Source organism: Buceros rhinoceros, unplaced genomic scaffold (assembly GCF_000710305.1).
Source record: "Buceros rhinoceros silvestris isolate BGI_N320 unplaced genomic scaffold, ASM71030v1 scaffold11922, whole genome shotgun sequence".
NCBI classification, from domain to species: Eukaryota; Metazoa; Chordata; class Aves; order Bucerotiformes; family Bucerotidae; genus Buceros; species Buceros rhinoceros.
The window spans coordinates 5,025-18,296 of record NW_010400714.1 but is presented as its reverse complement, the minus strand read 5'-3'; the positions used below and the strand labels follow the sequence as shown (position 1 = coordinate 18,296).

Here is a 13,272-nt window from a genome sequence, read left to right as displayed (position 1 = left end):
CTCTTTCCCATTAAATATATCCTTTGCCCTTCTGAAATACAACGTTCTAGTATTTGCCATTCCGGAAACGATAAGTAATGGTCCCAGATGGTAAGTATAGAGCACCAGAAAGCCAAGTCACACCTGCGTGAAACAGTCTGCTTGGACACCAAAGTCCAACTGAACACTGATTGACATAAATCAATTTCAACTGAATGCTTCAGATTCAAACTGGAAAAAATCCAAACTGAGGTGATGAGGAGAATACTGCTCTTTTTGTACCTCTTGCCTCAATATGGAGTGCATCACACATTTTCGTGTTTTACATTTATTACTTGTTATTTTAGTATGTCACTAAAAGGATGTTTTTTATGACAAAGTAATCCCCCAAAATGCTTACATCGTCATCAGGAAAAGCCAGAAGTCCTGGAGCTCCATGGTCAGTGAAATAAACAAACACGTGATCCTTGGGACCACTGTAACGAAAAAATTGCAAACTAATTCTTTCTAGCCACTCCAACTTAATCTTCATTACAGCAACAATCATCTGCTTCTCAATGTCAAGACATGTCAATATTTAAAAATAACGTAGCTGAAGCACCTCCTCCTCCTGATAATATTTTTTTCCTTATAAGAGGAGGTAAGTCTGCAAGACATATGAAAACTGGGACACTGGCTAGTCCCTCAAGCATGGGGAATTCGGCAATTACACTTCACGTTTCAAACTGTCAACTGATTGCTGGTCAGACGGGGTTGGCATGTGAAGTACGGCAGAAGCACCACTGGTTTTTAATGCTTTTCTGAAGAATCTGTAATACTGTGGGCATTTGCAGCAGTCTGGTAAAAAAGGAATGCTTTTCTAACTAAGTTATACTGAGGCTCCAAGAACACAGGGCTAAACCATAAAGGCTTCTGTGATAAGATCTTAGGTGTGTTTATGTACTACCTTGTTGTGATCTGTGTATTTAGCCAAATCAGCGTCAGCCTACGCGTCCGTGAAGAACCGATGCGTATTCAGACTCACCCATTTGCAGCAGGTGGCTCTGCAGTCGGCTGAGCGCTGCACATTCACAGGCTTTGGCTCCCTAACGCCTGTGCAGTACACTGTTTGCCAGAGATTTTTACTGCACTCTAAACCGAACAGATCATGTTTGGATGGTACTAAGGTCTTGCCTTAACAGACAGATCTGCAGAGGGATTTTGCTTTTAAACTGTATTCAGTAACAATAAAATACTGCAAACGGATTGGAAGGAGTCCGCAAGGCCTCTTCTTTTCCCCTGTATTAGTGGTCCAGAAATCCATATTTGCTCTTGCTCTTTCCTGACTGCAGAGGTGTGACTGCAGCAGCAAGAGGACATCGTCCAGCCTTCTGCCTGGCTGATAACCCGCTGGTTAGGGAACAGCCCGGAAGACAATCTAGAAGCCTTTTGGGCAGGGAATAACAGTTCTTGTTCCACCCAGTAACAGAGGTCAGGCCACCTGGAAATTCACATAACAGAATCTAACAATGAAGGGCTCGGTGTTATTTTTCTGGTTCACACGCTTGACCGTAAGTGCAAAAAAACTGACCATTGTGAAATATAAATAAGACTTTTATATGTGGGTTCAAGTTGTCTTTTTGAGTAGCTAAGAATCTTTGGACCTCTACATAGCCACTCCCTTATTTGACTTGTAATATCAAGCTTTCACAGGTGAGGTGTTCTCTGAAATACTATTTTTAACAAAAAATGCTTTATAGTCACATCTTGACTCATTCCAGCTACTAGAAGAGAACAATCTAGTAACTGTACAGCAATTTATTAACTTTTTGCCTATATGCCTTCCATATGTAATTTTCTATCTCAGCTTTTGAAGATGAAATTTAAACAGTTGAGAGCAATAGCTTATTTGACTACTGTCCTGCTCCTTCATTTTTTTTTTCTCCTCAGTGCCAGGGAAGAATTATTCTCTTCCATTTCATTGCTTTGTCTCTAAAATTAACCTGTCAGACGAAGATAGACACTTACATAATTTTTCTTCAAATAGTTAGTTCTTCTAAGTGGTCAAATATAAATTCGTAACGGCTTTACAGGAAATACTGTATATAGAAAAATATGATACCACTCTTTACCAGCAGTACAGAGTGAGAAATATAACACACTTTAGTAAACAGGCATCATACTTTCATATCGCAGACTCTGTAGGAGCAAGATGACTAACTGACAGCAGGTATCTGACAAGAGGTCTTTTCACTAGGCCCTCCAATATATTGCTTCTATTCTTGAATCTTCTAAATCATATAAGCTTTATAAACTACACCCATTAATTACAGATCTTACATACTGTTTAGCCAGTCTACAATTTACTATTGTTCATGCAGAATATTGCCAAGCTTACAATCATTTGTGTAACTTAGTTTACTAATACCTTAAGCATAATACATCAATTACAAGGTTAACTGCTTCTACTACTTTTTCAGCAGCAAAGATTTTTTTGCATTAAATATAAACCACAAGTCCATTTCATTACATTCAAAGCCTTACATGACAACCTTACACCTGCCACAAAGACCGAGGCTGGGACCAGACGTGCAATTCTTCCATCTGATGAACTGTTCAGGCTATCTCTGTCCCTCTGCCACTGACTGCTAAGTCTCACCACTTCAGGAGGCTAATACAACCGTTCATGGACATTAAGCCAAGCCTTAGCAAACGCTTTCTGGAGGTCTCCAAACCTTAATAAAACTCTCTTTGAATATCCATTCTTGCAAAAGACAACAGTCTAAATTACAAAGACCTTAATACGTTTTAACATAGTTTTTATACCTTAATCTATACTGGACTCCATATCAGTCAAATACGAGCAGTTGTTTTTGGGTGCTGGATAGTCTAAGAAACCAGAACCACTGTATTTCTAATGTGAATGACCTGGAGTTGCCATTAATAGTCTTGCTGGATTCTCAAATTGCTCTAAATTATCCCCTTCTTTTGTTGAAATAAATGCAAATATACAGCTAGACATGCAATTATTTTCTGAATTAAACTTCTCTTACCTTTTCAATACTTTTCCTGATCCCACTCCCTTCATTGCTTCTGCATCTCCTCTGAGAATAGCAAGGAAATTCTTTGGAGTAACATCCTAAGGATTTAAGAAGAATAAAGTTAAATGTGATCATAAAAAACCCCCAACAAAATCTTCACTGAGGAAGATGGCTTCTGAAAGTCGGAATCCATGCACGGATGGCAAGTCTAGCTGGCCATCTTTTTCAATCTGTCATTACACAATTTATTAGCCACTGATAACTCGGACACTGAATCATGAAATCACCAAGTGTCTGGATTACTGTTCTGATTTAATGAAACAATTAGTCTTACACAGCTATTCTTCAGACTGAGTTACAACATTTACCAATGCAAGACTTTTCCAGTGTGAAGGTTTATTTTTATGACCACTGTCTCACTTCAAATCATCTGTAATACACATTCATTTTATGAACACCAAATTTCATGCCAAACCATGCAGGTGCATCAGCTGGAGGCACTGTACTATCTGCATTTTGGAGTGTAAATCACAGGCTGAAAGGATTTATTCAGAACACTGGCTAATGCTGAGCCTTCCCTGGGGAATGGTGTTTCATTCCTACCTCCTTTGTATAATCCTTGGGCACTCCAGCATACACATCTGTGCCATTAGGTCTATTGATGACAATGCCTTTTGTTGGATTTCTGAAAGTTAAATGGAACATGAATATGAAAAATCAGTCGTGTGCCACATAACGATGACAGAGCAACTAGGAAACCATGTAAACTGCCCTGACTGGCCAGCTTGCTGAGAGAGAGTATGGGTACTTGCACCATGTGTCATTAAATGACCTTTCACTTCAGTCAGTTACACATGCTCACCTCATGTGTCCTTATCCTCAGAGAACCTTCAAGTACCCACCTCAGATCACGTAAATTAACCTAAAGATGTAGAGGAGTAGTCTCTTATACTACCATCTCTCTACTTTGACTCTTGCCTTTAGTTCCCTCTTGTCTTTGCTCCCAGTGCTGCTGTGCATGTGAAGTTCATTGATTTCTGATGAAGTTGTCTCAGAATTAGAGGCTGTATAACTCAACTGTTTCATACAGAAAGCAATGATACACTCTAGACAGTCACCAAGAATGGGGCATGTACGCTTCTTTGTTGAGCATACCTTCTGGGAACTCATCTGACAATGTCCTCTCAAAAAAGCCCTGCAAGTCATATGCAGAGTTTCACTATTTTGTGGGTTTAGGCTATTTATCTGCTGTAAACTGTTATGCCTGGGGGTTAAGATCACTTATTCTCATAACAACGAAGCTCTGCAGCCCTCAGTGCCACAACTGATGCCAAGTTGCGGAGTAAGGCTTAGAAAGCTCATGAGTACATTTCAAAGGAGAATTATTGTGCTGATGGATAAAATGTCTCTACACGTATCACAAGTGGTTTTAAAAGTTTTCTTACAAAACTACTACGAACTCAACACACAGTGGTGACCATGGCATGTTTGTAGTAACCGTATAGTTTGTGACCAGTGCAGGTTCATCACTTACTCTTCATTATCAGCAATGTCATCATACATCATGACAATAATCTGTTCATCTGGAATTCCATTGCGGTGTACAATCTGGTATGCATGGCACACATCTGCCTGAAATTAAACAAATTTTTGTTAATAGCTTTAGCAGAGATTTTACCTTTGATACCAGAAGAAAAATAGCTTTGCAGGCCTAAAAGCAGACCACTGTCCAAAAGTAACTGAAATCAAATATAAGAGATTGAGGGTTGCTAGAGGGCTGAAATGCACAGCTTAAACCAAAACTCAATGTCTTACTCTAACCAGGAGCAGTTGCACTAATAACAGAGACCATGATTCAAATCTATCTCTCTCATTTACCTATTTTTATTTCTTATTTGAACAGAGACTAGAAGTTACTTCAGACTTGGTGCAGATAAAAAAGTTTAACAAAAGCTTCTCAGCGATGTTCTGCGTTCTGTGAGAAAATTTAAATGAAAACCTATGAATTGACAGACAAATCCAGAGTGTGCCAAGGAGAAGAGTTGGATTTCCATCAGTTTCAATTAGTTCTGTGCCAAGCCTGCATGATGAAGCATCAAAGACTGTTCCTGGCTTAAGCAAGTATATTTTACCAATGGCAACCCTGCAAAGATTTTATTAATTTTCGTTTTACTAGATGAGAATTTTGGATAAGGAATATTTCCTTATTAATTACATATTTCTTGTAGAGTAACACTGAAGCACCTTCAGGGCAAGAAAACAGATTTCAGTGTAGAACAAAATTGCAGAATTTCTATTCAGCCTCTTTTCCCAACTTGTACAGGATAAGAATAACCAGATTTTCTTTACAGAAACATCTTCCCATGATGGAAAAATAACAATACTCATCAAATCGATATACAGTAAATGCAAACCTCTACCGGAATGCCAAATTATTAGTAACGCCAGCCCAAATAACTACCTTCTTTTTAGACTTGCAGTCTGTGAATGACCTGGTGGGATATTAACTATTCCTAAACTTTAGAACTACAATCTACCACATCCTAGAAAAAGCTGTGCAGACTTAATGGAAGAAATCTCATCTAACAAATGCAAACTCCAAATGCAGGCAAGAAGAAAGTTTTAAAGCTTACTTCTCTTGAACTAATCTAATTTGCTGGTTTGTAAACCAAACGGATGTGGTTTAAGTGAACCTAGGTAAGTTCAGATGTCTTAGGAGTCATCCTTATTAGTGATTTGGACTAACTGAAAGGACTCTGTCAAATCCTGTCACTTTACAATCTTTGGTCTTCTAAGTATAGCCAAAGCTGAAAAGAAGGGGTAGTAGTGCAAGATTCTGGGAGGGGTGAGTCACATTCAATGCTAATGAACTCTCACAGAAAAATCTCTTCACATGACTAACCCTGAACATTAAATTATCCTTACTAAAAGCAGTTCCATTTCCTACTACACAGGTCAGCCTGTGTTCTCTTCCACCTATTCCAGTCATTTCCTTGTATCTCATAATACCAGCTGCTGCCTCAACAAGTCAAAAGGTAGAGGTTAAACAGTTACAAAGGCATCACATATAACATGAAACAGCAGAGTGCACATTTGACTAAACATATGTTTGATTTTCAGAAGCAACCCAAGCAGAAATAGAAGCACTAATCAGGGCTCCTGACTAACTCATGAGTAGATCATAGATCCTCTTTCACTCTCAAGACATAATATGCTTCCATAAAGCTGACGGGAACAGTTATAGGCTGGCAACACACAGAAATGCTTAGGCATGCTATAGTGATACAGCATCAACATATTCAACCAGCAAGTGTCCGTGCTCCCATGGACATGTGGCTGGCCAGTAGGGACTTCAGAGGTGTTCTTAATTAATACCACAGTACCACAAATTAGTTAAGCTTTGGAAACACTTATTACTGGCTTTGTTACCGGTAACACTTTATTACCGGCTCCTCTCTTCTTCCTTCTGATTCAGTTTGCTCTCTATGTCCTGTCTTAGTCAAGTAGACACTGGTGGTAAATTTAAACGGGTTAAATTACCTAGCGTGGAGGGAAACAGATCATAATCAATGCCCCTCAGCCTGAACTTACGTCCAGTTGGGGACTGTCCCAGCTTTTTACGGTTTTTGCAAAGAGAACTGTACCTGCTGGTAGCATAATGATGTCACCAACATATGGTAGAGCAGCAAAAACATGTTTTGCTGCTAGAACTCCACTGGCTAAAGTAGGACAGTTCTGACTAAACAGTTGGTGTTTTCTTGCACAGAATTAGTTGTCCTGACTAGCTACCTTTGATGTCGATCATATGCTCCCATACACATTCCCTCCATACACATAAAAAACCCAAACCTCTGTAACATCAGAATAGAAACAGTTTGCTGCTAGAGTAGGGAGGCATACGTGAGCCTAGAGTATTTCCTGTTGACGTGTAACTGCCTCTCAAATACTGCTATTTGAGCCTTCTTTCTCCCACAAATGTTTCTGTCATATCTGTACCTGTAAACAACCTTAAAAGAGACAACTAATATTCTTTCAGGCCTCTTGCTGGTATTATTCTTGTTGGTTTAGTACGTGAAATGAATGCAATGAACATTTACTGGATAAATCACCACTAAATGCGAATCAGGCTTTTGGGGCCATGATGGGGGTTGGGTAGCAGCTGCCCTGCACAGAAGAATTGAAGAGGAGGAGGTGTAACTGTACAGCAGCTACTGCACCACTGACCTCACATGCCAGCTCCAGAATGGACACCAATAACAGCATGGTTCAGACCTTTCACCCCCAGGGAAGTCTAAACCTGTTACTACATCAGCAAATTCCTATGGAAGATCTATGCTTAAATCTGCTTAAATAATTAACTGCTAAATTCTGAAAGCATGGGGATCAGAGGTGGAATTCTTGTGTCTTCCTCGGACAGGCATTTTGTTTCCCAAAATGCACATTTGGGCGAACTTCTAAAAGGGAAAAACAAAATCCACACCAGCTTTCCTCTGCCATACAGCTGTTTACACATCTGAGTGACACATCTTTCAAGTAGACTGCTTGGGGTGAGGGGGATTTTTGGAAAAATCAAGTTGGTTTATGACACATGCATGCATAAATAGTTCCTAAAGGGAAAAGCTTAGACTTCTATGATATTGGTTACTTCTGGTCTTATGACCACTAGGGTCACAGCTTCAGATAACATTTTCTTGCAGTGCTTACAAATTTGTAATTGAGGCCAAGTAAGCCAAGGCATCCTTAATGTCTGTTACCAGCAAGACTGGAGAATTGTCCTGCAATAAGATACTGCTCTGGTTGGTAGTGCCCAAAACCCTGAGTAAATACAGCCCCTGGCCCATAAAGCTCAGTAAGCCTAAGACTGAAAACCACAACTGAGAACAGACCCATATATGCAAATTCAAATGTTTTTATTTTCAGCATTTCAATTCTGCCAGAGTTTTTCAGCTATTTTTCTCCTCAAGTGTGTACTCCACCTTTAGTAAGACTGTGTTTTGCATCAGGGTTTTCCACTGACTGGATCTTTTTGAGTATCCAGAAATTACTGGTCTGTCTCTTTCTGATCCATTTGTGAAGCCAGCTTTAGGTTTCAGTTAGCTGGTAGGATTATCTCTCAGGAGAGACAGAAATATATACAAAATTCTATTTATTTTAAGGACAACTAGTTTGTTGGTTCATTCTCCAAATCTGCCTGTAGCATTTAGTGCTGTATTTTCTCATGTATGTTACCAGGCTTTCCAGAGATGTATCATCTAGGTCTTGCATGGCAGAAAGCTGAGCCACTTTCCCAGAAAATGGGAAGCCCTGCATACTCCTCTCATATACATTATGAGTTGCTCAGTTGCATTTAGGGAATAGCAGGCAGTCTAGTAATAAAAAAAGCTGTTATATATAAGTCAGATTAACTGCTGAGGAGCAGAGAGGAGCACATCAGTAGTCCTTCCACAGGCCAAGCAGCTCTAATTAAAACCCCTAAGATACAAATAAAACCACCAAAGAGTAGAGAAGCCCTCTTTGTAATGACACAGCCTATCACACTGGGCTGCATACTATTCAGAACACTTAAAATTTATCCTAGGAACTTGGTGAGATAAGTGTGTAAGACAAGTTTATCTCATCCTGATCAGGGAACAGTCCCAGTTCAGCCATCAAAGGAAACCAGTGCCTGCAAGGTGTGAATCCCACTCAGATAAGTACACAAGAGTGGTTTTTCCCTTATCTTGTCTACACTTGCGGTTTGCCCCACTGATAGTGGATCCTGACCACTGACAGCTGAATCACAAGTCTTAGAAGGAGTTTCAGATTCCGTGAGGTTACAGGTGCAAACTCGGCATTTACAGGGTCTGCACAGTCTTTACAAACTTACTGTTCTTGGCGTCTGCACAGCATACAATGATGGACTATTTTCCCCACAAAGTTTAACGTATGAAATTAGAGACATTTGTAAAGGTGTAGTAGTCTTCTCCACCTTTTAGGTTTGTTTAGTCAGATGAACGCATCCTGCCATCGGATAACTATTGCGGAAGGCAAGAGAATATATTTTGACTGAGTTGCGTGCAGAGAGTATGCAAAACAACTGGAGCTCACAAAATATAAATGTAACACAAACATGCGACTCTGAACAGCTCAGCTGAGCAACTGAAACCCTGAGACATGTTTGCTGAGGTCTCAAATTACAAAGGAATATTATGAGGACTTAGTTGCTGCAGGGAATAGCAACCAGTCCGGTAATAAAAAAAGTTGCACTGAGTAACCTCTAACAGGAACACTCATATCTACAAAGCCACTTGTACACAGGCTAGATCAGAGAAGTACTGAGGAAGAAAGGTGATGGCAAAAAGAAAGTGAATTAGAGTACAACCTATTTCCTGCCGCAGTTTCTCCCTTGGAAAGCAAAGAATTACACACATCTGTAATTGTGGAGCATTGCTTTGCTTTCTGACAGTACAGGTACTATTCTACCTAAATAACATGGGTTTCTGCATGTGTTCACTATGGAATGACTTTCATGAAGGATGAAGCACAGAACTTGAAGTCCAAGTCCTATTCCTGATTCCACCACAAGTGACTTGAGCAAATAATTTTAAATACAAGGATCGCTCCAAAAGTCACATCTCCTATTTTATGACGTTGGCCCACATCGTCAGAGGCAGATGTTGGTGGTCTGGCAGTAGAGGTTGAACCTTCCCACCAGTATTCCAGCTGATTCAGTCGCCGTGTGACAGACGGCAGCAGAGGGGCAGTCTGACAACATGGGGTCTGATACGGGGGTGCGTATGAAGCAAAGGGGTGTAAATGAATTCCTCCATGAGGAAAACATTGCTCCCACTGACAGTCATTGACGCTGCTGAATGTTTACAGAGACCAAGCAGTGGGTGTCAGCACACACAGTGGGGCAGTGGGTGGCATTTTCCAGTATTGGCGACAGCAACCGTGGGTCACCTCTGCTGGGGCAGATTTTTTTTTTTTTTTCCTACAAGCACAGCACGCAGGCTCTTGTTCATCACTGGTGAAAATGCACAGCCAGTGGTGGGGACTGTGTCAAAACCCAGTGTTTGGTAACTGAGATTTTGCTCTGTCAAACAGTGTTACTGTGCTTTTTGTAGCTGTTCTAGTTTCCACGGACATACATAGGAGGCATTACTTTTGGAATGACCTACGTACTTGACATTGCTTTTGCTTCCACCACTGGAAGATAGGGAGCACTAACACATGCAAAGACATGGTGATCAGTCTGCATAACCTCTCCAAAAAAATCTGTAGCATCCTTCCTCCTCTCTGTAACTCCCCTGAAAGTCTATGGTTCAGCCAGCTTTTCTGGGAACAGACTTCTCCAATGTTTTGCTACCCAAGGAACCCTTCTCTGGGTTGTGCACCATGGCACACACACAGTGTATTTTCCATGACTGACTAGGGTCAGTCTCACAGCATGCCCTCTCACTACAGTCGCTCAACTCCTGGCAGGCCCTGCAGATTGGACACAGGCAGCACAGGCTGCTGATGTGCTGCATCTTCTGGGAATTCTGAGGCACAGAATCTCACCAGGACAGGTAAGCAAGCAGGAGCTTACCCCATTCTGAAGGATCCTTCACAGAGACTCTTATTTTCTGATGCTGATTTCATGACTTTGATTATTAGTGTTCTAATTCTCTTTTTTCCCCAAATGTTAATACTGTACCTGAAACAAGCAGCAGAGGAAGTTAAAATACAGAAGTTTCTATGATTGAAACTCAGAACAATCTGACATTGCAGGTATTTTGCATTGTTCATTGACTTTAACCTGAAAATGGAGGCCTCTAAAGAAATCCTGTTCTCCCTTTTCTAACCTTGAAAAGCAATTACTTAATAACTGTCTGAAAAGCATGACCAAAAGTTAATCTGCATCTGTGAAACTGGCATGTTCAGAGGACTAATTGTTGGACACAAATATGTAAGTGTTGCATCTTGTGTTCTTCATAATTCCATTATACCTGGCAGATATACTTGCCATTGAAGACTCACTGACAGAAAGGTTAAAGACTGTTTGGACAACTTAGAAAAGGAATTCTCACGAGCTATAGTTCAAAAATGTAGTTTTATTTAAAGAATGAATGTTGCGGTATCAACTCCTCCTAGAGTGAAAGGGAGCCAGCGAGACTGGTTATACAGCAATACCAACAACCAGAGCACACCTCAGTAATTATATTTAGACACCCTAGGGGAGGCAGTAATCAAGTACGACACTAATATTTTAATACTTATTTTCCAATTTCAACTTTAAAAAATTATCTTTTTAAAGATTCAATTTGAAATAGGAATAGTTTACATTAAGGCTGTAATATTTCAATTATGGTTATCGGGTGACAGCCTCAGTGCAAGGAGCTGGCAAAATCCCTAAATCCAGTTTGTCAAAGTGGTGAGCTAGCATTTGCCAGTAACAGGTTCTTCAGATTCGACAAGGCTGCAAGTCTGGTTCATTTAGTTCTAAGCTCATCACTGCACTGAAAATTACAAATTGACTGTGAGCTGAGGGGGAGGAGAAACATTAATGTAAAAGCCAGTGAGCCCAACACATGGAAGGCTCATTTCTTCCTCAGCCAACACAAATAGAGAGGACAAAGGCTCTCTAGATTTTATAGGCAGTTACATTAAAAATAGTAAATACCGAAAAAGTTTCAGTGTTCAGCAAATCAGCTGTACCAAGTACATTTAACACAGTTTAGCTTTCAAAATGTTGGTTTTCCACACTAGCGTTTGTCTCCGTTGAGTTCACCTTAACCAATTATAGTCTAGTGAACTGTTTTTTGAACATTTAGAAACATACAAATGTATACGCAAATCAGAATTAAATGGACCCTGTTCTCCAGCAAAGAAAGAGGTAGTTCCAGGTTTAGAGCAAAGGCTGTGTTCATGTGTAGATTTGATCTGTTTAAGGGATGGCCCAACAGTTCCCCAAAGGGAAAAACTGCCGTAGTCTCCTGACTACAAGTCTTGAACTTAATCAGAGTTACATCACTTGGACTTAATCCTGTCCATCCCGACATCGCACTCAGACCACAATTCCACCATGCACTGGCTTTGAGCGTGGTGTCAAACTCAGGAGCTCCTTTTCCACTTTCTCCTCTTTCTGCCATTCACCCTGACCCCTGCATCCCAGTGAATTGTATCCTTATTGTGCCAACACAACTCTGAGTTCATGCTGTTGAACACAGCAAGCAAACTCATACAGGTTAAAAAGAACTCCCTTCTGAACGTCCTTCACCCCACCAACACAAACTGTGCATTTGCAGCCTTTGCAGATTTTTTTTAGCCAAAGAGAAGAAAGGGAGCTTTTTCATAACACGAGGAAAAGAGGAAAATAAATGGAAAGAAACATGCACGTGTCTCAAAACGAGGTTTAATTCTAGACACCATTTGTTAACCTGCAAGCTGTTGTCAGATCCTCTAGCCCAGCAATAGAGTATTTAGCCTAAATGATACAGGATCTCCCAGGATGCAGAAGTGTGACTAGAAGAATGCTGCTCCTTCTGCTTAGGACAGATTTTAAAAACATGGAGACTGGACAAGTCATACAGTAAGAAAAAATATTAAACAGTAAAAGGAGCATTGAAGAGGAATCCTTGGGGTGAGAATAACAAGAACTAAGACCAGGCTCTGAGTGAATCTTGTTGCTTTTCGTTTTGAATAGTTCACACACTCCTGGAAGTCTAGAACTAGAATCACTTGCCCAAATGACAGAATAGCTGAACTAGTCTAGGCAGCTATCATCTCCCCAGGAGTCGCAGAGCAGGCATTTTTTGGAACACAGCCATCATCAACATGCAGGACCAGTAGTTCTTACCTGGTGTCGATAGTTGTACCAGCCGTTCGATCCTGCAACAATCACCACCCAGTGCTTGCCTCCATCTTCAGGTTCTTCCATGGGGAATGTGCTGACGCCCAAAGCACACCCCAGCAGCACAACTGCTTTCAATATCATCTCTCTTCTTTATTTACTCCACAAATGGGAGAAAAAAAAATCCCTAATGAAGAAGTTCGAGAGAAGTAGATCAGAAATCATGGGTCAAAAATAAAACAAGCGCAAAACAAAAAATAGTGGTATTAGAACTAGCAGGTTTTCTCACTTGTGGGGTTTTCTTGTGGTTTACAGACCATCCAACCCATACTACAATTTCTGGTTGTATCTTCCTCTCGCACCAAGCTGCTACTAGTTACAAGAGTTTTCTGTGAGCTTCTAAATCCGACTGAAAGCAATTCTGAATAGGACAACCAAGTCTTTCAGTTCCCTCTGGTT

At 40.5% G+C, this 13,272-nt stretch overlaps 1 protein-coding gene across 1 annotated transcript in view; it reads right to left on the bottom strand.

Annotated features, from left to right (window-relative positions):
• LGMN (legumain) overlaps positions 1–12,992 on the bottom strand; it is a 20,563-nt gene extending 7,571 nt beyond the window's left edge. Inside the window, exons 1-5 of the mRNA XM_010131992.1 lie at positions 12,820–12,992; positions 4,534–4,631; positions 3,603–3,684; positions 3,012–3,097; positions 380–455 (exon numbers count right to left, since the gene is read on the bottom strand). Coding sequence (XP_010130294.1) covers positions 380–455; positions 3,012–3,097; positions 3,603–3,684; positions 4,534–4,631; positions 12,820–12,957 — 480 coding nt within the window. The 5' untranslated portion in view covers positions 12,958–12,992. The remainder of the gene's footprint in view (positions 1–379; positions 456–3,011; positions 3,098–3,602; positions 3,685–4,533; positions 4,632–12,819) is intronic.
• Positions 12,993–13,272: the final 280 nt, after the last annotated feature.